The sequence below is a fragment of the Falco rusticolus genome, chromosome 8, assembly GCF_015220075.1.
Source record: "Falco rusticolus isolate bFalRus1 chromosome 8, bFalRus1.pri, whole genome shotgun sequence".
Lineage (NCBI taxonomy): Eukaryota > Metazoa > Chordata > Aves > Falconiformes > Falconidae > Falco > Falco rusticolus.
The window spans coordinates 1,596,178-1,622,850 of record NC_051194.1 but is presented as its reverse complement, the minus strand read 5'-3'; the positions used below and the strand labels follow the sequence as shown (position 1 = coordinate 1,622,850).

Below are 26,673 nucleotides of genomic sequence, written 5' to 3'. Positions count from 1 at the left end.
ACAAGAGGCAACATTTCAGTGAGAGAACAAGGCCAGGACAAACCAGACTCTCAAAACTTGCCTTCGTTCTGACACGGCAGAAACAGCAGGACACTGTGTTAATTGTCATATCTTTATTCATCAACGGAGAGGGGGAAAGGCGGAAGACTAAACACATAAGAAAGGTATGGAGATAAATTAAAGCAGTTGAGGAGCACAGACTGAGAAGATAACAAAACAGCAGCCTTTTAGCAAAAAATATTCACAGGGATCAATAATGAGAAACTGGGGCAGGGTGGGAGGAAACCATGTAAACGCAATAGCAAAGAACAGCCATACCTGCAACTCATAAACCTATTACAATGACATAAAGAAATTTCAATTAAAATTATCCGAGACATTTATCTGTCAAAATAAACTGGAAGTAAAAAGTGAATGAGTAACTTCCAGAGCCTCTCTCCCCCAGCCCATCGGTAACTCAGCCTCTGCACCAGAGCAGCTTCTGTCTGGAGGTGCCACCACACGCTTGTGTTGTGCCTGCAGCACTGCTTACAAGAGAGACCCCCACAAAACAGCAGCAATATGTAATATTCAAAATTTAGTCCTTGAATGATGCTTTTTGTTTTCATTTTGTCAGCTGCTACAATCTTCAGCAAGTAGATACAGCCCGAGTAGACACCATGCAACAAGCTTTCCCAAAAACTCTTTAACCCCGACAGAAGGGCTGTATTTACAGGTTCGTGACCCTTAGGCTTTGGAGGAAAACCTGGCCAGGAAAGCTGCTTTTAGCAGAAATGTCTAAATAACCAAGAAGGGAAATAAGGATCAGCTGCCACCCTGTGGAATGAAAGCACATCTGCATCGGTAGAGCCTTTCGTATAGCGCTCTGGGAAAAAACGGAAGCAAAACAACGGGACCTTTGAGATATGAGAAAATAAAGGGAAGTAGAACAGCAAGATATCGAAGAGATAATACATGATATGCTTTAGTGCTCTTCGCAAAACAGAATGTAAAAAAGATACCCAGAAAGAGTCTGGGTAACGAAGCAAGCGCAACAAGAGCTTGGGATGCCTTAGGGTTCCTACATTTAACTCAGCATACTGCAGCAAGCGACCAGACTCTGAACGACTACCAAAAACTAGTGAAAGAATTCAAACAACTCCCTCTCCCCTGCCAAAGTCCCCAGTAACTCAGTCATTTCACACCACCATGCTTCAGAGCATGGGTAAACTGGTGATGGCATCAGTAAGAGGCTTTTCCAGTATGTATGTGAACTCCAGGCTGCCACCATGCAGCCTAAGCAGCGGGGATGGAGGCTGCAGCAGCCCACCCACTTCTGTTTGGGTTTCTCCATGTTCCCCTTCTGGGGTAACAGCCTTGCAGCACTACAGTGGCTCCACTGATCAGTTAGAGTATTCCTGCAGCAAACAGAATGGTCCCAACAGCTGGCTTCTACAAAAAATGGCTTTTCAATGCAGTTTAGATTCTATTTAATTCAAGATATGCATTGCCTCAGACTAGCAAGCAGCAGCAGCAATGCTGCAGTTTCCATTCAGTTGCTAGATTCCCCAACAGGGCCTGGGGAAAAGAGAAAGCTTGGAAAATTCTGTGATTTGGCTTTGGCTAAACTTATATCCAGCACATTTCCTTATAAAACTGACACCGAGCGTTGCTAGCGGAGAGCCTTTACATTAGCTCCATGCTGGCACAGGGAGGTGGTCACTAAATATGAGGCTTGGCCATGAGAGCCCATTTGTACCTCCCTCAATAATATATTAATTTCTTATAAATGTAACTCTTTAAATCCTTACTAAGTGTTTCCTATAATGCAATACATGCTCTTGGCGTCACAGTTACCTCAGGGCAATCCAAAACTTTTAGTTGAAATTTAGCACCTGCCTGAAAGCACTATGTTGTTTATTTAACCCTGACCATACGATGGAAACATGGGGCAGAAATGTATCAGTTGGTTTGGTTTTTTTTCATACAAAGCCTGACAATAAAGAATCCCCAGCCCTACTCTAAATTCTGTTTCTCTTTCCTACACTAACCTCTCTGCCATGTCCTGGACCTTTCTTCAGCCTGTAAGTCTCCATCTATGACGTTGCAGATAAAAGATCTCCTCTTTCTCAGCATCAGAGAGCACCTCAGACTGTCTCATTATGCTCCCGTCAGGCTTCCCATGTATTTTGAGATGCAAGGTCAGACACTCCGTGCTCCTCTCGCTGCTTCCCGCACCGCCTCCTGGCACACCGGCCACCCCTTGGTTTGGCTTTACCAGCAGCCTTGTGAGGGTGCCTCTGCCCCATCACCCACGTCATTAACGAGGGTGCTGAGCAGGGCCAGAGCCAGCAGGGAGCCCCGGGGTAGCTGCTGACTGCTGGCTGCCCCCCGGGCTGTCACCCCCCTTACGCCCCTCAACCCGTACCGCATCAGCGTTTCCATCAAAACCGCACCCAAGACAGCATCCAAACCCCTTGTGCCCACATGATCTTGTACAGTTAAGAAATAAAGTCAGTGCCTTTTCCTGCAACACTTGCACTACTAATTACATTGTTGACAAAGAAAAAAAACAACCAAACCAACCTGTCTGTTCTTCAGAATGCTGACTCTCTGTTGCCATGGTCACAAATTACCATAGGAACCATTGGAGACATCTGTATTTTTAGATTAAAATTGCTTCTATTTTCACAGCATATAGATCTAACTGAAAGAAACTACTCATTCCTACTGGAAAATACCACAAAATTCAGAGTATCAATTAGGGCAACACCACTGAACACACAAACACGCAGAAATGGGTTAATTGCAAACGGCATTGGGAACTGCCACTTAGAGAGCTACCTCCTTCGGCTAGGAGGTGGTTGGAGTAGCCACCAAAGGGGTCTGAGGACAGCAGCAAGGGGGCCTGAGGACAGCTGCCCTCACACGGTACTGCCTCAGCAAGCCTGGCTGGGAACTGGCTGGATTGGAAAGGCCGGCAAGCTCCGTCTTAACGGCAGCATTACCTCGTACCTCTCCATCACAGCCCCAGCCGGGGGGTGTGGGTATCCCCCACCCTAAGGCTGGACCTTCGCTCCCACGCACAGCAAATACCGACATTCATCCTCGCTAGCGGAGAAGCCTCTGCTCGCTCTCATGACATACATTACGTTATGCCTATACCCTCCGGTGGACAAAAACCAATTCACAACCCTCCCTTGTGCCTTCAGATCAGCACTGTGCTAACGGGAACTTTGTCAGGAAAATGCTGAATGAAAACCAGGCGTTGCTGCTCAGTCTCTGATTTCTGCACTCAAGGAAGGTCCTTCAGTCATCCTCATCCTGCCAGAGCTGCCTCCATTTCTCTGTTTTCTTGCCGGGTTTTCATTCAGCCAACACTGTCCCACACACAGCTCAGCATGCCTGAGAACTCATGGTAACATGTCAAAATAAAAATGTTCTGTATCTCTGTGATTTTCACAGCATTTGACAAATAGTCTAGTAGAGGAGCCAAAGTGAAAGCCCACCAGCTCAGTGCTTTCCCCAAACGGCAGCAGCCCGAATAGACAAGGCTTTATTCAATACTGTGTTCGAGGATCCAGATAACTTACCTCCTATTTTATAAAGCCACCAAAAATCTTCCAACTTCCTTTTTCTTAAGTTACTAAGCATTACTTAGGATAAAAACTTAGCTCCCTTGCATGTAACAGTTTTATCTGCTTGCCACCCAGCCCGACTCTCCTCCCTGACCTGCTGCACAGAACACGACCAAACACCCACCCTCGGCAAGTCAGCACAGCAACGCACTTCTACAGCTGCCACAAATTCTTTCGTCTCAGACAGTTACATATTCCAGAAGACTTGAACTCTTGCTCCTTTACAGTTCACTCTTCCTTGCCACCTTCCCACAAACATCACTTCCAACACTACCTGACTAGATGGCCGCTGCCCCGAGGCTCCGCAGCAAGCACACCTCAGCCAGAACCCACTGCAAAAGGGGGATGTGTCAAACTGCTACTGGCAACAGATGCTCAGACCCCACCTGGGCTGCCAGCCTCAGCCCCTGCTGCACAAGCCACTCTATGATTCTAGGTCAATAGGATTAAATAATGGAAAAAGGCTAAATTTCGGCTCTAGAAGGCAGTATTTTTCATGTCACAGGCAGCAAAATGGAAGTAGCCCCTTGCTTAGTAGGTGAACACATAAGAAACATAACTGGGTCATGAAAGGATAGGAGCTGAAGAACAGAGCAAGGAACTGTTTGCTTACAAGGGGTTCACGGAAAGGTTTTAGGCAAAGAAGCAGCAAAGACCTAGATTTACCTGCAAAACTGCAGGAAACCCCACCAGTTTGCCACTGTTTCTTTTCACTTTATATAATTTTGGTTCCAGTTCTCATCAGAAATAGAGCATTGGCAATTCTGACACTAAATTCTGGGGTTCCACAGAGAGCTGTGTATGTAAGCGCAGCAAAGCCCAGCATTTGGTGCACCCAAAACCACACGTTTTGTGTGTGGTGGGGTAAATTCCCAGATGAATGCATCCTCTGGAGCTCCCTGCTGGTGGTTTCCCACCATAACATATCTACTACAAAGTGATGTGAGGTACTCGATGTTCACCAGGTCTTCCCTGCACATCAGCTGCCCGCTGACGTAACGCTGAAATTTTATTGTTCTGAAGTGATGAAAGGTTCAGGCATCTTAATGCATGTAGCTCAAGCCGAGCTCAGAAAGGTAAGGCGCTGAAAGAAGTGCTGCAAGAGAGAAATCAGGCTCTAATTTGTAGGGTGCAGAGTTCACGTATTGCTTGAGGATCAGAAAGTCAGCAGTATTTCTGGCCAACTCTCTGGCACGCAGCCCATCTTCCACTCTATCGCACAGAACAGGTTCTCAGCTGCTGTGCAGGTCTGTGGTCTCCATTTACTGCCCAAACCAATTGTTCCCACAAGTTACTCCGTCCACCTCTTACGATCTCTTCTGAAGACTCTAGGCTTCTTAACACCACCTATAAATAATATGACCGAGTTATGTTTACAGTGTCCTGTAACAGTGCCAGATTCCAGATGTAAGGTGACCAGGAATCCTTTCTCCTCGGTAGCACTAAGCACACACCCCCCCTGCCCCTTGCAGTGTATGCATTTCTGCACATTCCAGGTCTGGAACACTAGATTCAGCAGGCTCCAGACCACAAAGAGCACCCAGGAGCTGCTGGGCAACTGCTCTAGGTGCCCTGCTCAAGCAGGGAGGCTGAACGAGATCACCTCCAGAGTGGTCCAGCTCTGAGGACTCGATGATTCTATGAGCTCATACAGCTTCAGCATTCCCTGCTGGTTTTCCAGGTACCTGACTTTACTGGGCGACTCAGAAAGCAGCACCACAGCACACTCCAGCCAGGCAGCACACTGCAAATTCATAGTGGGTAAAGCAAGAAAAGCTGCAGTACCGAATCACACGGAGATGTGATTCATCATCTCCCCAGCAAGAGACACAGCAATGTGACAATACACTGTCCCCATCAGAAAGGATAAGAAAATGAGTTTTTTACCCCCTAGATTTCTCCCTTAGGCAGTAAGCCACACTTTCCAGCATTATATGCAAGCCTGGAAGACAAGAGAGGAAAACTCAGCTCAATCCCACAGCTGCTCTCAAGCGTACGACAACACTTCAAGTTAATGTGCAAGCCTCCTTGATACAATGCAACGTGCAGATCCAAGAACCAGCAGAGTATTCCACAGTTATTCCACCTTCCTCCTAAGGCACTATATTTCCTGCTGATTAAGATGACAAAAAATACAGAACAATTTCTGGCAAGTGGGGGTTCTGTAGAAATCTTGCTTTTTCAGGGCTGAAATTACTTGGCCGTATACTGTGAGGGAGTCATACTTCCAAGAGGGATGTATAAAAAAAGAAAGCCCAGCACTGCAAAAGGACAGTGAATGGAATGCAATGCACTGCAACGGGGGAAGATGCAGCTTCCCTGCAACAAGCTTTGCTTGTTGGTGGTGTTGGTCAGGTGTTGGTCAAGAAGACCAGCATCGCCCTCTCTCATACACCCTCTTCCCACCAAGGAAGTTACTCCAGTCTAAAAGAAATCAGTCCCCCAGCCTTGGAAACGTAAGGCTGGAGAATCAGAAACCTGATAAAGAACAGTAAGAAATTAAGATGTTTAGCTGAAGCTTAAGGTTTAAAACCTGTCAGCAGTCTGCCCTATATTTTCCTATTTCTTACCCACCACGGAGAATACTGCCAAGCAAGAAAACATTTTTCCCTTTCGTGCAGCAACTTGTTAAGTTTCTCTAGAAGGGAAACCACATTTCACACTTTTCCAACTGCCGAACTCTGACTTGTAGTATTACAAAGCATGGAGGTACATTTCTTTCCAAAAGGTAGTCATGGCTTGACGTTGTATCTCATGGTACAGGTATTTTGGGCTAATTTTTAGGCACACAAAGTCTGACACAAACATACCACTCCCTCCACACCCCACCTCCAGGTATCATTTTCTCTTACTGAGTTTCCCCTCTGTGCCCAGACATATTAGAGAAGGGTTATAAACACTTACTGAACACAAGGGGTTCTATTGCTAGGTGAAGATTTAACCATTTGCTTAATTGCACAATGAAGCTCACAGATGACACTGAAGAGAAACTACATTCCAGCATTTCCTGCTGAAAACACTGAACAAAGCTGATAAAAGCATTTTATCAAAACAGCACATTCAGCGTTCTCATTAACAAGAGAATTTCTGCGCAAGACCATGTCATCCAATGCTGAACTATATCTAGAAACTCACTAAGAGGTCACGTGGGTGGTGGCAGATCTGCAGAGGCTTTGATCAAGCAGAGCACAATCTAGCAGCCACGTTTGTACTGGAAGAAGAAAATCGTGTCCATGCTAAGACACTGTTCTTGCTCTGGGTAAGTTCTGCTGCTTGACATTACCAGCTTCATATCGCAGACTAGATAATAGTCCCTGACTCTACCCCAGACTCTCTTACAGCCAGAAGTCATTTAACTCCCCTGTACAACAAAAGCCAGGCTAAGCCTGGCCCGTACTTGCCCACAGGCTACCGACGTCGAGCATCAGTGCTAAGTGAAAGACACTTGGCACAGGACCTAGCACAGGAAGACAAAGGTCAATCCAAATCCCGAAACTGAGTCTTCAGAAATTCTTCCTATGCTTCAAAGCAGGAAGTTACTACAAATGAACCGATTCTAGAAAACATTCTGGAAAGTCACTGTATGAAACCCGAGTGCTCCGAGACTATCACAACGCACGCACAAGGCAAGGGCAAGAAGATCAGCGTAAGGGGACTACCCAGTCCTTGGCTTCCAAATCAAGTCCTTCACAATGATTTACGTAAATAATTTGCTATGGAAATTTTTAGTTTTAAAAAAATATTTCAAGAAATATGGTCATAGAGATATTTGGTATATAGAGAATAATGGTTCTCTCTTGCTCAGTACAGTAAAATCCAGGACAGCAATTCCTCACAACCCCGTCTTCCACACAACCAGTAAAGATTTTTATCCCTCTCATAGAAAGAGGAATTTCCTTTGGAAACAGAAAGAACTCCTGCTTCAGGACATGCCTTTGCATGTACTAGTGAGATACGTATTCAATGTTTGCCAACAAACTAAAAAGGACAAAATACTTGGGGTTTTTTGTGAAATTCAGAACTCAAAGCCAAAGCAAGGATTTTCTCCTGGCTTCTGGATAAGGCCTTGCGGATAATTTCAGACGAGTATTTCTGACAAGATGCAAGTTTCTGACATGGTCTGTCAAGACTTCATTTTTGAAAAGCTACAAATGAAGGTAAACCCAGCTTAACTGGTTTCCTAAAATAACTGGTCAATTCATAAAAATCTGCCACCGAGAGAATGCAAATCAAGAAAAAATTCAGTCCTAATCCTCAACTTCACGAACTTTTGAAAGGCTGTTCTTTAGGACAGAAATACTTGTGGAATGCACTTGCAGAAGTGCTTCTATACACTGTCAGTGGTACAATACTGGGCTCTGTGAAGAATCCACCATAACTTCAGAAATGCGACAGCAAAAGATGTGGGCAAACGCGAATGCCTGCACCTAGCGCTAAGAACGGTCTTCAGCAGGGGCGGAGGAGCCTGGTTCCTTTGATAACTACTTTCAGTAAACATTAAGACCATGAGTATTCATTCAGACACCCATGTAACAGTGCTCCCCCATGACAGGTATCGGCAACAGGAACCCTCATCTCATTAATTCCCACCGACCCTGTTGGCACGTGTACGCGGCGGGGATCTCCCCTTAACAATGTTCAACAGGTTAGAATCCAGTAAGGCTTGGCACGATGGGAATTTTCTCTGCAGCACTGCAATTTCACTCCCACAATCCATACTCTACATTCAGCGTAGCTCTGTCCCAAGTGTTACAGGTTGGTCAACTCTCAGGACATTGATAAACATGGCACATAGTCAGACAAAATTTGTGCAAGGGCTGCAGCAGGATCAAGCAAGTGGACTAATTAATCACTGTATTGTGCCCTGCTCCCCGCTTTTTATCCCCCACCATAAACGGAATCCTGGAATTAGCAAAATTCATACATTAGCTATTTGTCAGTTCTCATGCCCTGAGAACTGGATCTCCTAAAGCTGAGAGACAAGGGCTTCCGAAATTCTCAGGCATGACTGCAGACTATATTGAGCTGGATTTTCCCCAGTCACCTGGCAGAATGAAAGAATTTGTCCATAGTAACAAGCATCAGGATAACATGGAGTTCAACTGCTAAATGGCAAAGCAACAGTCTCCTGGCCAGCTCTGCATGGAACCCGCCTCACGGATGCTCTCACAGGAATCAAGGCGAACAACTGAACCTGAAACAAAATCCAAGCAGCTTCCAAAAGAGCCAAAATCTTACAGGTGCCCAACTTTCCTTCTCAGCAGTTAACTCGTACAGAGACCTGTAGCTACTCCATCACATGTGCATACAACAGCACATTTTCTTAATTAGTCAGTTTTTCAATTCCTCACTTCACCTTCCAGAAAAAAGAAAATAAAGAACAATCTCTTCATCTTCCAGTACTAGTAATGGGAATTTAACACACTCCTCACATGAGCTAGTCCTGTATGCTCAAAAGCACTCGGCATACATCATTTCGGTCACCTTGTCAAAGGGGATGGACATAACGAGTACAGTCCATTGGGGAGGATGAATCATGGTGGGCACCTCTTAACAACACGCAGCTGCAGAAGAATACCCAGAGCAAGAGAAGACATTTTAGGGAGCCACCCACCCCTGTGGAACTCCAGTGTCTAATATTTTTCCAGCTTCTGTGCAATGGATGTCTCTAACCCTAGTCAGTTCTTCCAGCAAAGATTCTCCCCAACTAGGGTTACACAGTGGGAATTCCAAAGCAACAGGCTATGTACAGACATATCAGCATCCCCTCCAACAAACAGATGAAAAGGAGAAAATTCCTGAGGATATGTATCCTCTCCTCCATTTTCTGAATCCCAGCCTCCCCCTTGCCTTGGAATGAGCTCTACAAAGCAGTGTATCTGTTATGTACATGAATCTCAGCTCCCTTCCTTTGGGGAGTTTCCCCTCGAAAGCGACAGGCAAATCCCGGGACAGAGACAGGTGCTGGGGAGGGGGAGGTCTCCTTAGGATGACTCGCCAGAAGCAAAAGAGCCTGCAGCTTTCTTCTTAGGGCGGGCTTTCACGCCTCTTACTGGAAGCTGAGAAGAAAGAAAAAGAGGCATCTTAGGTTACTGTAACACCTAAATGTCTAACAGAAAGACACAAGAATGAAGAGCAAAACCAGGGCAGAACAACTCCAAGGCGATGACGCCCCTGTCCATGTCATCTGTTGTTTCCAAAAGGCGATTTCACCATTCCATCTGGTTTTGGTTAGCAAACAGATCACACTGAGCATATCCATCAAATAGCAACCTGGATAGAACAACATTCTAGAACAGGACAAGCGTGATAATAAAATCAATATATAATATATTATTGTATAATAACTAAATAAAGTAAAATCAGCTGTCTCAACAGAAGATTAGACACAGCAATATTTCCAACTGGTAGCATTCGCATAACACTTCACTACTACAACTCTTCTGCCTCTGGAGTGCCATTCCAAATGCTGTGCTCTGAAAGACATGGGAACATCCTGAACTAGTTTGCATGCTTCGCTCCAGTGCCTTTCATTGTAGAGATCAGAAAGAGGAGTGCATATATGATCTATGATGTGTTCAGCCCTTCTGGGCAGTCTCGGAGATCTCAGTCAAAGACTTCTGGCAATTCCAGCATCTGAACCAAAGATCTAAACAGACTGAGCATAAAACCCAACATGCCTGCAAAGGGCTTTATCAGAATTTCTATATTCACAATAAACACCACAGAACGGGCATTACTGTCTTCTCACAATTTCATTTTAAAAATTCCTCACTAGGAAGCTTGGAATCAGATTTTGTTCCTCTTATTTCCCTGCTGCCATCTAATATGGTAGGGAAGAAAACAGAGGAGGTCAGCTCAGAAATCAGCCTTGGGTATTTAAAACAGATCCAGGCTGATTTTAAATGCATCTTCAGACCTACACGTCCACCCCTGGAGATAGTGAAAAGCCATCTGGGCTTGGACTCAGGGAACTGGCTCTAGATGGCCTCTCTTGAGCTGTGGGGTTGGACCAGGTGATCTCCAGAGGTCCCCTCCAACCTCAGCTCTTCCACAGTTCTGTTACACACATCTTCATCACACCCAGAGGTGTCCTGTCCTGTACACGGCAAAATCAAGTTAACGGTACAACTTGAAGTGATGCTCTAAGCAATACTTTCCTCCAATTTAATATTTAGCCTGAAAAGCTCAACAATGTGAGTCAGTCATAGAGCACTCTATCTTAAAAGGAAAATTAAAAATAAAATTAGGAGTCCAAGCTGAATCAAGCAAATAGGACCCCAACTTCACAAAAAGGGAGAAGCATTTTACCATGTATAAATTGAACCACAAGAAATGTTTAAGAGTTTAAGAGTAAGAGCAAAAACCTGGAAAGCAGCACCTCAAAAGGCACATTCTACAAAAGACACCAACAGCTGAAAAATAATTGTTAAACTAAAATGGCTCTCGGATGCAGCTGCATTTATTTCCATGTATGGTGTTTTTACAATAAGAATACAGGCAACTCGCCTCCCATCTGAATGTCTCTAAATATCCTGGATCATCACATGGACATATGGAGGGGACAGCTCAATGACGACCAGTCACCCAAACTTTAAGACAAAACCCTGGGGCAAGGGGGAATGGGGAGCGGTGCGGAGGAGGAAATTACATCTTCCCCATATCCAATACGCCGGAGTCCAGGAAGACCTAAGAGGGTACAGAACCACTGCATTTTAAATGAGGGGAAAGCGGTTGTCCCAGCGCTAAACGTCACGGTAGCATTAAATATTCTTTCTTGTCTGTTACAGTCTGAGGACAGAGCCAACAAAACACGTCAGAAGTGTCCGATGCTGCACCCTTCAACGCAAAACCTGAACCAAAGCCAAGCTGGCTCCTGATTTCTGCCAGGGTCTCACAGGCATGATAGAAGTACAAATGCTAGAGGCTGGTACAGCGAGTACACGGCAAGTCAGCCCACGTAGGGCCCAACTAGCAGAGTCCAGCCCCGTCTGCACGGACAGCTTCTAAACACACCGTGACTACGAAGCCAGAGCCTTCCACCAAAGCTCGCAAATCAGTGTTTGTGCTGGGAGTAATCTACACACAGCTCACCTCAGCTTTCACCACCTTCTTAGGCGCTTTGAGGCTCTGGGTGCGTTTAGGAAGCTTGTCTCCTGCATCTTCATCTGACGGGTCTGTCCTGGTCTCCGACGGGGTTCCGTTAGACCTCTGTGCCACACTGCTCTCCTCTCCCGAGGAGTAACAGGAAGCTAAGGAGTATGGGAAAAAGTGTTAGCAAATACTTTTGAAAGATCATGTTTAGTCTAAAACAGACCATCCTGAAGGACCACATGAAAGGGGGATGTCAACAATCCTTAAGAAGGATAATCCATAAAGTACAGAGATGTGTTAGTAGATGGGAGGGGATGAAGGAAGGCAATGCAACTCCTACCAGATAATCTGGAATCTTGCAGCCTTTCTGCGACCCAACGCATGAGAAGCTCAGGGGAGCCTTCCTCCCCTCCTGGCTCCCCACATGAGGCCTCCTACAATGGCCTAGCAGGGTGTTCTGTACCTGAATCCTCAATGGTTTCAAGAAGACTCCCACCAGAGGGGTGCACCTGTGGCTCATGGCTTCGTATATGCACAGCATCTTCATCCCGGATCAGAGTGAGATCCTGCATGCTGAAACTGCGCAGCTTCTCAGACAACACTCCCTGGCCCTAAGAGGACATAAAAACAAGGGTCAGGGGCACCTCGCCTCCACCAGGACCATCTCACGTGGGACCATTTAGAAGAGGAAAGGTGCCCTATTCCCCACTAGGGTGCTCTGAAAAAAACGGAGAAGGGGAAAAAAAAAAGTATGGTCCCAAGATCAACAGGTAAGAGATTAAAGCAAAATCCACTCCACTCTCCCACCACTTTTCTTAAGTCAAAGGGTGGGACTAAGTGCAAGGAAACAGTGGAGAGGTGCCAGCAAGTACCAGCGTCCCTACCAGACCCATCGCACCGATGGCTGGCACAAAAAAAATAAATTGCTAGGGAGTTACAGAAGGTGTTGCATTACCTTTGCAGCTGCAGTAACTGCTGCATTGGCAGCAAGGTTTAACCCTCTCTTGCCAACTCGCATCATGGTTTCATAGCTCTTGTCACGAGCCTGAGTAATGTATTCATCAATTTCCTAGGAAGGCAATGTGGAACATGGCATTTAGCTCCTCATTAGCAAACATGATCAAAGTCTCCCCACCATCACCCTAAAAACCCCAAAGCTCACCTGGATGCTTTTTTCCAGGCTGTCATTGACCACATAACTGCAGTTTCTCTGTTACTTACACAGAGCTCTGCAAATGCAACTTTTACTTAAAGCATGCTGTTTCCAAGTTGCAACAACTGAAACAATGCAGTTGCTTATACTGACAATGTGAAAAACCAGCACGGCTACCAAACATGCTGCTGCTATCGTGATTCAAAGAGCTTAACCACTGACAGTGACTACATGGGCTCATGACGCTGGGTTAGCCAAACATGCTATCTAAGCATTAGGCAAACTACTGGCTATGTTACAATCTTCAGTAAGCTGCAGCACGACATCGTGGTCAGAGACAGAACCATTCAACACCCGCTCATGTCAGCAGCAGCAGCACAACTGGCACGTCCCATGGCACGAGCCAGCTCCCGGGCACGTCGCTACCTTCTAACAACGAGCAAGTACCTTCTCCTTATTGGAAAGCGTTGGGTGCACAAACTTCCTGTAGAGGACACTGGAGCCCTTGGTGTAAGGGGAGAGCAGCCAAATCACAAATGCGATTTTCAGCTCGAAATAAAAGGGAAACCTGAGAGAAAGAGGGAAGAAAAAAAAAAAAGAGAGAGGGAGAGGGAGAGAAAGACGGAGAACTGGAATCAAGATCAGCACAGAGACAGATGGAGATAACTGGTAGGGAGCAGCACAGGCAGAAAGAGCAAAGGCAAGACAAAGGCTCAGAAACAAAAAGAATCTATATATCAGGTCAGAATAGCAAAACCCTCTTTGGAATCCTAGGACATACCTTCTTTGAGTCTCATTTAGTCTTTCATCCATAGCCATGAAAACTCCATAAACAGGGCATCTCTCAGCCCTGCAAACACACCAAATTACAAATCTGATAGCTACTCTCGTCATTCTGAAGTTTGTTTAGAGTATCCACTGGATGTTAATATGACATTAGTTTCCCCTCTCATTTTCAAAAGTTTTCAACTACATATCTCAGCAAATCTCAAGCTCCTGCTAGGGCTGATGGCTGTTTCTGACACCTCCCGCAGGTACACTCCCTGGATACAACACAGAAGGAGCATCAGTGTAAATGCAAGAGAGGAGGCAGCGTGTAAGTCCTTCATCTCTAGCCCTAACCCAGTCAAGACTCTGGGAAGCAGCAGCAGAGATTGCAACAGCGCAGTGCAAACCTCCTGCTGCCTCTATTAGCAGCAGGAGACTCCTGTTTTCTGTGGTCCATGAAGTGGGTGAACAAGCCAACGCTCTTGTACTTTTGACACCTTTGTCTGCTTTTCAAACTTTATGCAGGAAGAGGCAACACTGCCGAGCACTTTTGTAAGGCATGTGTAGCCGTTTCGTATTTCTTTAAAAGATGCCGCTCTCAGCTAGTATTCTTTCAGAGGTGTATGCAAAGCTCAAACAGTAAAGCAACGAAGAAGCTGAAGACACCCTGTTCCAAAGGTTTGGCTGAACACATGTAATGGTGACTTGTCATTTTTGGAGGCCTCCACACTGCCAAGCATGACACACAGCACTGAAAGGATTAAGAACCTGCTTCCCCCGGCTCCACGCCACCCCAGTCCCGCTAGCGAAAGAGAACTTCCTCAAGCAAAAACCACTCAGAGCACGGACACCTGATCTGCTCCTCCACACAACAGGCTGGCAAAGCAAAACAGGTCCCTTCCTTCCACCAGCCTTTTCTTTTTTTTTTTTTTTTTTTTTTTTTAAGTGTCTTTTAGGCCATTTCTCAAACTTTATCAGTTCACATTAACAGCTTCTCAAAAATATTTTATCTCATGACGATCCTTTTACAGATACTGTGTATTTATCTTAATAGTTTGCAAGTATACGAGATGAAACAGTTAAGACAGCAGCTACTACCCACAACATCTACAGATCTGCAGACCTTTCATAGGGACTGAACACTCATAAAGGAGAGTTTATTTTTAGCATCCTGACACTACTCCCCTCTCTTTAAAAAACAAGAAAACCAACCAACCAACCAACAAAAAATGTCGCCAAGGAACTCACCAAGAAAGAACAATGTCCGTGAGCGTTTCTGCCGTGGTGAAAAAGGCAAACACAATCCAGTACATCATCCACTTCACCTGCAAAAGAGCAGTCACTCAATGGACATCCACCAGAACCAGGAAGAGAGTGAAATTCCTTCTCAGTAAAAATGACTCATCATCTCCACACATTAAGATGAATCCAACAACAAGAAGGCATACAGAATCAATTGCTAATGAAGAGGGTCACATACCAGACGGTACATTATAGTTTGGGAAAACATGTAGGATTATGTGCTCCAAATAGACAAACGCATACAGAGGCACGCGTGAACGCACGCCCTGTAGCAACATCGTGACACAACAGTGCTGAGGGCCCAAATAAGCTATGTGAAGAGTAAGCAGTTCACTTGAAGTTACAGTCTTTCATATATCCTGATTACTGTAATAAATATATATATACACACATGCGCAAAAGTTTAGTTTCAACTGTAGCCCTATATTTTTTTGATTTAAAGATTTTTCTTGGGGGGTGGGTGTGGGTGTGGGTGTGGGTGTGTGTGTGTGTAAGAAAAAAAAACAACCCAACACCAAAACCACAAATCAACAGATATGGTATTTTCTCTAACTCATTAATAAGCATTCTTTGCCTTAATCATTACTACCAGAAATTACATGAGCATTTCTCTTCTTTTTAAATAGTGACTAAGGATGAGAGGTCAGAAAGCAAAGAACATGCCACATGAACCTGATCTCCTTGTTTACGGTCCCGAGTAGAATTTACAGAGTGCACTTTGTGCTACTACAGTGCGCCTGTATCCTGACCGTCTATCTCCCTCCTTCCTCACCCCTCTCTGCAGCAGTAGGTATTTCTGTCAAAGCAAACAAAATAATCCCCCCCCCACCACACACACACTGCTGTTGTAGCAACAAGCCTCTCAGCTACAGGCCAATTGTTTCTGAAAAGGAATCAGTTGAATTATAAAACCTGCTACCCAAAAACTTCCAAAATCCAAAGAGCCAATATCGTATAAGGGAAATTGCCAGTTTTCTATGCTGTTAAGAAGTAATAATAAATGTAACTGGCAGATAAGTGGAAAGAAGTGGTCTTCGCTCAGAGCTTTTTTTAGTCTTTACTAAAAGCAACTTAAAACTCCTAGTATCATCAAGAATGGGAAAGGAAAACTAAACTGAATCAAATAAATTCCACAAATTAAATCCACACGTTAATTCGTACATTAAAATTACATGAACAGAGTAGTGATAGTCTTTGTTACAGCAAATGAAGCTATAAAAGCAGGTACTTCCCCACACTTGCACACATTGGAAAATTTGCCGATCTGTTCTTGAAAGACCCTCCAAAACTTTCTAAACAATAAAATTATGCTTCCTCCACCCCTGCTCACACAGTGGATGGTTTTGAAAATAGTGGTTAGCAGCCCAAATTATTTCCACTTTATTGTGCAATTTTTTTCACAGCAGAAAGTAGCAAAACTTGTATTTTATGGTACACTCCTGCCTTTTTTTTTTTTTTTTTTTTTTCCTCTCTCTCTCCTTGTATCATCTGTTTGGACAGGACCAGGACCAGGTGTCATTCACTCGACTTCTAAAGCAACTCTACGCAATGCACGGTGAACTCTTCAATGCAGCCCTTGTATGAAAACGTGTGTGAATATTGATAAAACAACGGGGGCAAACGGGGACCCCAGTGGGCAAGAGATTTCAGAGAAGCTACATACCAGTAAATCTTACTTCATTATTAGGTAAAATTAAAGCAATGTTAATAAAAGCAATTAGCAGAAACGTAGCTATCTGTATCACATAATGACGTATATGTTTTTTGCAGACATAAATTAAATCTCACAAACGTAACAGAATTCTTATGTGGTTTCCACAGGCTCTTGCTCCAGCACCTCCCTTACAGGCAGGGTTCAGGGGGCTCCTACAGAGTTTCCAGCTGGCCTAAATAAACACTCAAAGAAACTGTCAAGGATAAAAAGAGACTCTTGAGGACTAACAATTGCTTAAAAGAGAGGAAACAAAGGATAAAAATAAATGCCCATTTCTCACAATAAGGAAAGTTACCAGTGGAATCCCACAGGCTTCAGTGCTGAGATCCGTGCTGCTCATCTTCATGAAAGATCTGGAAAAGGCTCTGAATAATAAGATGACAAAATGTGCAGAAGGTACTTTTCTATCCAGGGGATTAGGAATGAGTTGATTAAAGAATTCAGAAAGTGATCTGTGCTGACTGTTCTCCAGCTGACCGTCTCATACATGGCTCAGCATGCCTGCACTTAGATGTGAATTCACTGTCACATTAAATACAAAGCAACGAACTTACAATGTCTGCTGCTTCTTAGTGAAAACTACCGTGGTTACAGAAATTTGCTCATGCCACTCAGGAGGGGTCACTGCAGACAGCCTGATGAAGCCATAAACTCAGTGCTCAGTAAAGTTTTTCATTCTGCTAACAGAATGCTCAGGGGTATTAGAAGAAGAACTGAGAAGAACAGAAAACATTGCTTTGTAACTATTTAAATAAACTGCGTGCTCACGTCTTTGATACTGGACGTGTCTCTTGCTCTCCGTCTTCTCCTGCCACCCTTCACCCTACGCTCTACAGCCAAAGACAAAAAGAAATCTAGCTCTTAAATAAACTAGAAGGACCCACCTTCTAGCTCTAGAAGTCCCTGAAGTGCAGATGATCAGAAACTAGAAGAGCAGAAAGCAGAGGGGAAGAATCACTATTTTTTTTTTTATTATTATGTTTGTAACTACAGATTTTCCTTATGATGTTTGTAATCCACAGATTACAAACACCTTCAAAAACAGGGTCAACCAAGCCGTATTTTTTTCAATCCATTAAAAAGGAGTCACATCTTTGCTGCTGAAGCTGATGACCACCAATTTCAGCCAACTGCACGTAGATAGTCTCCCCAACTTGCACCAAAACCCTAAATAAAGTCAGTAAAAGCAAAAGCACAACTGAAACATAGATTGGACCAAAGCTGAAGGTGACACATAAAAAGAAAGAAATTACTTTAAAACAGTCTGACCTACTAGAAGCAGTTCATCACAGCTGCTTGAGGACTTGTCAGAAATTTATACCATGGTGGGGGAGAAGAGTAAGTTTTCACTGTACCCTGATGCCACAGACGGACTGCCTGTGGTAGCTTCGTCTGTGTCAACTCAACCTCCAACACACCAACAGATGCCCCTGTAAGACCCCTCTCCCACGCTGCTGTTAGCTCTTCAGCACTGTGAGCCAGTAGCCGTGCACAGACACCGCCGGCTCTCAAAACGTGCAGCACAGCATTCCGGTTTTCCACTGCCTTTTCCCAGGAAGAGCAGTTTGAGCAGACATTGGCACCCTTTCCTGTGTTGAACAACACTGGGCTCTCTCTGTCTTTCCACTTGGTTGGCTGAGAAGGAAGAAGCGCTCCAAGGATGAAGGAGTTAGGCAGACGGCAGTCCAACACCTGAATGCCTATTTCTGATGTAGCTCTCTCAAGGAGAAATAATTTATATAACATCAGTTTCAGCAGTTCAAATAAATTCTCTTAAACTAACTCCAGTATTTCACTGACACTAGAAACAAGAGGAAAGTTTCTGCTGCAATAATCTGGAATGATCTACTTCAAGAAAACTGTATCAATGAAGCATTAAACAAAACCCCAAAATGCATGCCACACTTCTCCACATCATCCCTAGTGGGGCTTACAACCAGGTCATTAGTAGTGATGTTATCATTAAGATAACTTTACAGTACTCAAGTACCATGTCTCATTTCTTTAGGAAAGCCTTACAGCAGTGTAAGTAACATCTACCAAAAGAAAATCCGATCAACACAATGTTTACGTTCTACAAGGAAACACACCGTTTAATACCTTAACAGCTAACCTACCCACAGAAAAAAAAGCAAGTTTTTACTGTGAAGAATGCCTACAGGCTCAAAGGCTCTGTATTTACCAGGTCTTTATAGGCTGTTTTAAAAAACAAGGGTGGTGTGGGTTTTCCCCTGCTCCCCTCAAGTTCTCAGCAAAACAATTTAAAGCTCCGAAACCTGAGCCTGTCTTAAAGTTAACACAGATTCTGTAACTGGAACACAATCCTTCTGTGACAGAGACTCATGAGCCAGAATAAAACTCTGGGTAAAAAAATATGCGTTTCATGCAACAAATGAAGGTCACAGTGCAACAAATGAAGGTCACAGACAACTGGAAGGAGGAGGAGAGGAAGACCAGAGAAGGCAATAGTGATACAATACATCTTCATACAGAACTTCAAAGGTAACTATGAAATCACAGGATCGTGCGATTATTCCAATAGTTTCTTTTCAGTTTCTAATGTTATTACTAATACACTTTGAATTTTAGTAAGGCTCACTGTAGTTTTGACTAGATCTCCAACACTCGCTCAGAACACCCGTACCAGTTATCCATGCCTCCTGAACATTTGCATTTTGACTTCTCTGCTGAGACCACTATTAAAAACCCCAAAGCCAACACCCCACCCCACCCCACCCAGCTCGATGCTGTGGTCTGTGACACTGTGCACTGCGAGCGAGACCCTCACCCCGGCTGGGCACCTCCTTCCAAACCCAGCAGGTGGAATTTTAAGCCAACACATAGGGAAGGTCAGGGCAATTCTAGAGAACTAAAGCAGCACGGGACAAAAAGGCCTATATCCTGCAATATTTATTGTTGACGCGTCATTCTGTAGGGAGGAGTGGAGCCAGTGGGGCGAGGAGCCTCAGGCTGCGTCACAACGCAATATTGACAACTAGCATCCTACTCACCGGTGTTACTATAACCACCAGGTTATTCCTCGCTGTAGGTAGACAGAAACTCATCTGACCCCTGAGACAAGCGGCTCACCTGGCCGGCCAGCCAGGGACACCCCTTGCGAGGCGATGGCAGGCTGCATTGCTGCAAGGCCAGCCAGGGACACCCCTTGCGAGGCGATGGCAGGCTGCATTGCTGCAAGGCCAGCCAGGGACACCCCTTGCAGGGCATGGCAGGCTGCGAGGCGCCCGGGGCTGTGGGCACAGCAGCTGGCACAGGCAGGAGGGCAGGGGCAGCACCCCGACGGGACCCACACGCACCCTGCACGGTTACTCAGCCCTTTGTGAGAAAACAGCAGTGATGCTGAAAAAACTACAAAATACAGCCCCGAACCGGAGTACGGATAAAGTTAAGCGGAAAGAACTTGTCCTGCACTTTCAGATGCTTCCAGACGGCAGCGTCTCCCCCGCTCCCCCCCCCCCGCCCCATCCAGCATCTCCCGGTAAAAGGCAGCCACGTCTGCGGGATGCGACCCCCGCGTCGGTGGGTGCCCCCGGCGCCTGCGGGGGGGCCGGGCCGCGGCGAACCCCTACTCACATATTCCTTCACGTTCTTCGTCTTCACGGCCTTGTAGGAGGAGTAGGCGGGGTAGAGGGTGCCGAAGATGAGCCTGCGGGGGACAGCCGGCTCAGCGCCCGCATAGCCGGGGGCTCCGCGCCGCCCCCGGCACCGCCCTGCGGCCGCCTGCGCCGCTACCGGCCGCCACCCCCCCCCCGCCCCGGTCCCAGCGGGGCAGAACCGGCAGCACCGCGGCAGCCCCGGCCCCCCCCGGGCCGCCCCCGCCGCCGCGCCCCTTCGGCCCCCCGCCCCGCACTCACACCACGAGGCGGGAGATGATCCAGGAGACCATGGCGGCGGCTCCGGGCGGCGGCGGCTCCGGGCTCGGCGGCGGGAGGCGGCTCCTACCGGGCAGGTTCCTGCAGCAGGCGCGGCCCCGCCCCGGGGGCCCGGGGGGAGGAGCCGGCGCGGCAGAGCGGGGGGGCCGCGGCCAGACCCCGGCATCCCGCCCCGCTGCGCAGCCGGCACGGGGGAGGGGGCGGCGGGGGGTCCCGGGCCGGCCCGGCGGAGGGGAGGGGGCGCCGGGCCGGCCCGGGGCAGGGAAGGGGAGGGGGCGCCCGGCCCAGGGCTAGGGGAGGGGACGGAAGGGGCTCCCGGGCCAGCCCAGCCCGGGGGAGGGAGGGGGCTGCCGGGCCGAGGGGGCGGAGGGAAGATGGCAGGCGGGCCCGGCGCACGGCGGGGAGCTGCAGAGGCGGCGCCGGCCCGGCCGCGGGTGCGGGCAGACGGGGAGCCCCGGCCACCGGAGCCATCTTCCCCAGCGCCGCCCGCCCCGGCCGCTCGGTGGGGCCCGGGGGCCAAGGGCTCTGGCCCTGCGGGGCTCCCGGGCTCGCCCCCGACCCCGAAACCGCGGGGCTGGCGGGGCCGGTGCCCCCTCCCTGCAGCCCCGGCCGAGCGGAGCCCCCCGGGCAGAGCCGGGGTTAGCGGGGGAGGGGCGGCTCCTGCCGCCCCCCGGCCCGGACAGACACTGCAGGTGAGGGCTGAGTAGGCCCAGATCTCTGGATCGCACCCAAATGGCCATTACATAAACCACTTCTTAATTAAAAAAAATAATTGTTAGAAAACTATTTTTCTATAAAAAACCTTAACACCCCCCGCAGCCGACCATCACACCCCAACCCCAAGCCGCACAATCCCGCAGGAAGGCAGCGCCTCGTTAATGGCCAAACAGCCTCTATGGGAACGCAGGAGACCAAAGGGTCAGAGCAGAAACAAAGAGCTGCCGGGGAGGAATTCCCTCATGGATGCGTGAACTTCGGTATAATGAGCAACGAAAAGTACAGAACATTTGTGTTTTCAACTCTTACATGTAATGGAAATTTGCTAATGTCTCTACAGACGGTGACAAAGAACATTTTGTCACAGTCTGCTTTTGGATATGAATGGCCACCAAATGATTGCATAAGGGGCTGCACAATTTACACCGTGGACGGCACAACCGACCTACAAATGGGGTAAGAGGAAACTGCTCTGACTGCTCTACCCCACCAGGTAATGCCAAGGCATGTGACCTTTGCCAACACAGCGCTGTTTCCCACCGCAGCCCCCTGCCCGTTTCCCACCGCGGCAGCAGCTCCAGGACGTGAACCAGGTGTTGGGGCTCAGGTGAGCGAACGGTGCAAATGAAGAGGGACAATTCAGAGACCGGCCAAGTCCAACATAGGAAGAGCATGGGAGGGCTAAATAACTGCCACACAGGTTAAGTGGCACCTAAATAAAATGTGTTTCAGTGTTTCAGACTATTTATTATATCAAGGAGCAGTGGAAGGTTTACAGTGCATTAGAAATAAGTGGTGGCAGGAGCTACAGAACATGGACATCAGCATTAGTAGAGCAGGGGTCTTGTGAATGTGTCAAGTGGCAGCTCACTGTTAAGCAGCGCACCGAGCTTTAGAGCAACTTCAGGAAAGGCATTTAAAGCTAGCAATTTACAGTTAGCAGTAAGTAGCTCAATTTCTTCCCACATTTTAAAGAAGAACAAGAAATTAATTCATTAACTTACCTTCCCACAAGGAGAAACTACGGGTACCCAAGGGCTATTTTTGGAACGGAAGCCAGCTGCAGGTCAAATTAAAGTAGAATGATTTATTAGTAGTATTCTTTTTATGACGTTATTAGTAATATTGTATACTGCTGTGTAATTAGGATCTCAAGACCTACCCAGGAATGCAATTCATCGATTGTTTTCAAATTAAGGCTGTATACCTTTCTAGCAGATAAGCTACTGCTGAAATAACTTGTGACAAATTTGTGTTCTATAAATGGTTAAAATAGGTGCCCAAATATCTACCCATCTATTACAGCCTGAATGACCGAAGGCAGGGGAGTCAGACTCACTGTTCCTGAAGCGGAGCAGCTTAAGCAAAGCCACATTTAGAACAATGCCAGGTCAGACCCAAAGCTGCTGTAATGAAGAGGAACAGCAATTAGCCAGGGCTCAAGAACACAAGAATGCCTCAGGAAAAGTTCAGCAGAGTAAGTGAGGGTCTCAGGAAGCAAGGTGAGGTGGAAGACGACAACGGGAGCCCTCTCTCTGAAGCTTAAAGGTGCAGATTGTCATCGAAGAGTATCAAGCACCAAAAGGAATAAGGAAAATACTTAAGTGTGAGCTGACGGTATAAACTGACACCGTGGGAGGTAAGGGCCTAGAATTATTCTGAGAACATATCCCTTCTTCACCTGTTCTGCTTGTGATGGAAAGCTGTTTAGTTAGAAGCGACCTTCCTAGGGGAAGCAGCTGCATTTTCTTACATCTAGCTCTTGAAACTCACTTTAACATTTTTGTATTAGCCTAGATAGAGGCAGAGAGAAAAATAAAAAGTTCTTGTAAAGGAGGGGGATGAGGGAGATGAGAGAAAACAAGAAGAGTTCTGCCTGGTTATTTTTCAAATGCCTGGTGGGAGCATGCAGCTCTTTTCCAAAGGCTGAGAACAGGGATCTTGAAGACAGTGCCAATTAAGAGGAAAGGAAGCTGTGGGCTGATTTTAGATTTCAGGATGCACTAGGAGAGAGTGACCACAAGCAGGTCTATGCATCCCAGACAGACAGGGGCTAAGTTCGGGAGAACACTGAGGCTGACAATCAGAACATAAGATTACTTACCAGTAACCCGAGCCTGTAAGATGCATTGTCCGCAGGTGCTTCCATGCTATGCATGCTTTGCTCACACCTGGTGTAGTTTCTCACACTCCTTCCCCACCAAAGCAATACTTACAAGATATGCTTGATGCAGTCAGCTGACACCTCTTTAACTGTGTAAATTCAGAGAACTACCGAAGGGCTATCAAAAGCAAAGAAGGGAAGTCACACATACATAGCAGCAATAATTTTAAAGAATATCCGTGCCTGGAAACTTTCATCTTACTTGTATTGTAAGTAAGTTCAAGTTACTGCTTGACACATAACTCCTCTACTTCGACTTTGATTCCACATCCTCAGGTTCTACAAGAGGCTCAGTCTTTTAGAGGAACAAGTGGATCACAACCTTTGATGTATTACATGCTGATTTTTCCCGTATTTATGTTGCCTGGTTCAGTTGCCTCAGAGTACAGTTTATAAAGATGTGTTATAAAAGTAACCCTTGCAGAATATTACATTTTTAATCAACATCAAGACAAGGAAGGAGTTGGGTTGAAAAGAAGTGAAATCTTCAGACTGGGGATGTTATTTCTTCCTCTTCATCTGAGACAGAGAGAAAAAGATGAACGTGTCCTGTGTAACGTTTTGAAGGCTCTGTGAAACTGCTGAATGACAGTGCTGAGTATGCCCTTGCATGGCTGAGCACACACCAAGCATCAGTATTGTGAATGCAATCCAAATTCCCTTGGGCAGGCCAAGAGCCATATAATCCTGAATTCCTGCTTCCACTTGTCTGTAGTTCCACAGGACACTGGCTAAAAGAGAGTCAGAGCTTAAAGCCAATAGTCAAAAATGGTGCCTCCCCACTACCTTGTGCAGCTTCACTCAGTAATGCTAAGACCACATTCAGTTAGAACAAATGTCATGACTGCAGTGAACTACATTTTAAGACATGCAACTGTTTTTTCCCTATGCTCAAAAATTTATTTACAATGTCCCCTTTAATCTGTTTACATTCCAGTTAACATATCAGCTGCCCCTTAGAATTTGCAACCAAAAAATACTATGATAAAAACTACTGATTGTACATCTTAATTTTATAATCATTTTGACTGGCTACATTTGTTATAAGCTCTGTATGAAGTATGCATGATAGAACTGGGCACTGGAGGGCGAGTCCTTACACTGACCCATCACACAGCCCCTGTTAAGAGAGCACCCTAACCAGCCACGTATGAATGTATGTGTGACAGGCACCACAGTAGCTGTCACTGCTCCTCAGGAAAGATGGTACAGTCACCACTACTGGAAATCTCCCAATGTTTACCATTAGTAAGAAATGCAGCAACAGGAATGTTTCAGAAATGAATAATGAACACCATTATCTCATGACAGAAATGCATGGTGAACAAACTTTAAAACCCTGCACACAGCTTGAATCATCTTCCATCAAAAATGGGGTATCTGCACAAAAAGGAGGCACAAAAGAGAGAGCAAGAACAATCAGAAGGCACCGAGCAAGTCCTATGCAAAGATTCCACAGTCCAAAATTGTTCATCGTGGAAGACTGATGCATCAGGGGAGTGAAATGGCACATAAAAGCATTACGAAGCTATGAAAATGGTCAAAGGGGTAAACAGAAGACAAACATTTCTTGGGAAAAAAAAGGCTCTGGAGCCCAGTTAAATTACTAAGCTAACAAAGGTACATACTTACAAACAAAGCATAATTAATCATGCCACTCTGTCAAAGGATGTAGTGAAAGTCTATATACAGTTACTTCTGGCATCAACATGATAGGCTTGTAATGAGACTGCGAAGCCCACTGCAAGTACCATAAAATACCCCTGACCATGTAAGGCTACAGCGGCGAGCAAAAGCTAAGCACCTTTGAAAGAAAACAAACCCAAAATAAACCCCTGCAGTTGTGTGTGGTTTTTTTTATATATATATATATATATACACACACACACGTATAAAGTTAATATATATTGTCTAACATGTACATCCATAAATTAATGTTATATATGATCTATACATGTGTATCTGGTTAGTATTAATACATAAAAACCTATGTGTTTGCAGACAAAATATATGAAAAGTCTATTTCAGAAATTCTGAAATTGCTGTACAGTAACAGCTGATGATTACAGCTTCTAATCAACCGAGGACCTTCTTTTGGTGGAAAACAATCAAGAATTGGTAAGTGGATTCTGAGTCTACATAAATGCAAATCTGTGACACACATGAAAAAATTACCTACTTGAAAGAACTTGCCAAAAGAAGTGGCAGTCCCTGTCACCTGATGCATACAATCCAGATAAAGGATAAAAGATTTCAAATGTAAGTTACCAGAACGGATTCATCAGATCAATTTAAAAATTCCGCCTGTCCTCATCTGGTCTATAATCTGGATTGCTACATATTTCTTAATTTTAATCTGTAATTTTTGTGCAAATTATCCATCTGGTTTCGCTGAGTACTGCTTTAGGCTGAGGTACTCTATGATTAATAAAAGAGGAAATTCAAGAGACAGAAACATTGGATAGACTTAAACCAAACAAAGATTCAGCATGAGATGCAGAACTCTTACTGTAGATCACTGCATTGGAAATAACCGAAGCTACTGCATTACACATAGCCAAGTCTTGGTTTTTTGATCTTTATCCAATTCTAATTGCGGATACACGCACACGAGGGAAACATCACATTAACATAATTAACCATTCAGAATGGGTTGTACGCACAGAGCACAACAGAAGTGCACAAGAAATTCTGTACAATAGGAATACAGGGAAGTCGAATGGTTCATGGGCCTGGGATAATCCTTTTCGTCTGTAGCAGACTGGGTTAGCCCATACCCACAGGACAGCTGAAAGGATACAAAGACAGCAAAAGCCTGGGAGTGAACTGCTCACACCCAGTAACCGACCTGAGAAGCCACCAGTGCCTCTTCATTCTGCTTCACAGTACTTCACCAGTGCCACGTGTCAGCGAGCAGAACTGCTGCTGCCATCACAGCCTCCAAGGTCAGAAACCAGGGAACCTACACCACCCCATGGAGAAAGCAGCTCTGGACCCCGGGCTGGAAGACAGCGAGAGGTGGAGAGCACAGCACAGGAGATGTTCATGACAAGACAGAGCCTCTACCCAAACTATCGGACAGATTCAGGAGCACGTGCTCCCAGCACGTACTGGGACACCAGGGGTAAAACACGCAAGCCTTGCGGTCAGGGGCAGGGCAAGACATTAACAGGTAGCTGCACTACCAGAGACAGAAGCTGGAACAAACTCAAAGCAAGAAGATCCACGTTTGAAAGAAACTGCCCATGCTG

General features: G+C 45.9%; 1 protein-coding gene across 3 annotated transcripts; it reads right to left on the bottom strand.

The window, feature by feature from the left end:
• Window positions 1-98: 98 nt before the first annotated feature.
• REEP2 (receptor accessory protein 2) lies at window positions 99-20,793 on the bottom strand. Of its 3 annotated transcripts, XM_037397734.1 has the most exons (9): window positions 20,524-20,792; window positions 20,243-20,315; window positions 14,881-14,957; window positions 13,646-13,714; window positions 13,312-13,432; window positions 12,667-12,780; window positions 12,175-12,322; window positions 11,712-11,869; window positions 99-9,676 (listed from the first exon to the last, which is right to left on the bottom strand). In XM_037397734.1, the coding sequence occupies exons 1-9, from the start codon at window positions 20,553-20,555 to the stop codon at window positions 9,602-9,604; spliced, it is 867 nt and encodes a 288-aa protein (XP_037253631.1). In that variant the 5' UTR covers window positions 20,556-20,792; the 3' UTR covers window positions 99-9,601. The 3 variants fall into 3 exon arrangements, with proteins under 3 accessions (XP_037253631.1, XP_037253634.1, XP_037253632.1); XM_037397737.1 differs by lacking the exon at window positions 13,646-13,714 and having other exon boundaries at window positions 11,712-11,838; window positions 12,150-12,322; window positions 20,524-20,793; XM_037397735.1 differs by lacking the exon at window positions 13,646-13,714 and having other exon boundaries at window positions 20,524-20,790.
• Between the last annotated feature and the right edge of the window lie 5,880 nt (window positions 20,794-26,673).

Excerpts from the sequence above, each read along its gene's own strand:
- REEP2 (XM_037397734.1), bottom strand. The coding sequence starts at position 20,555 with ATGGTCTCCTGGATCATCTCCCGCCTCGTGGT. Across the intron at positions 13,433-13,645 it reads CTAAATGAGACTCAAAGAAG|GTTTCCCTTTTATTTCGAGC; the intron begins GTATGTCCTAGG and ends TCTTTCTCTCAG. Across the intron at positions 9,677-11,711 it reads AGAAGGTGGTGAAAGCTGAG|CTTCCAGTAAGAGGCGTGAA; the intron begins GTGAGCTGTGTG and ends CTTTCTTCTCAG.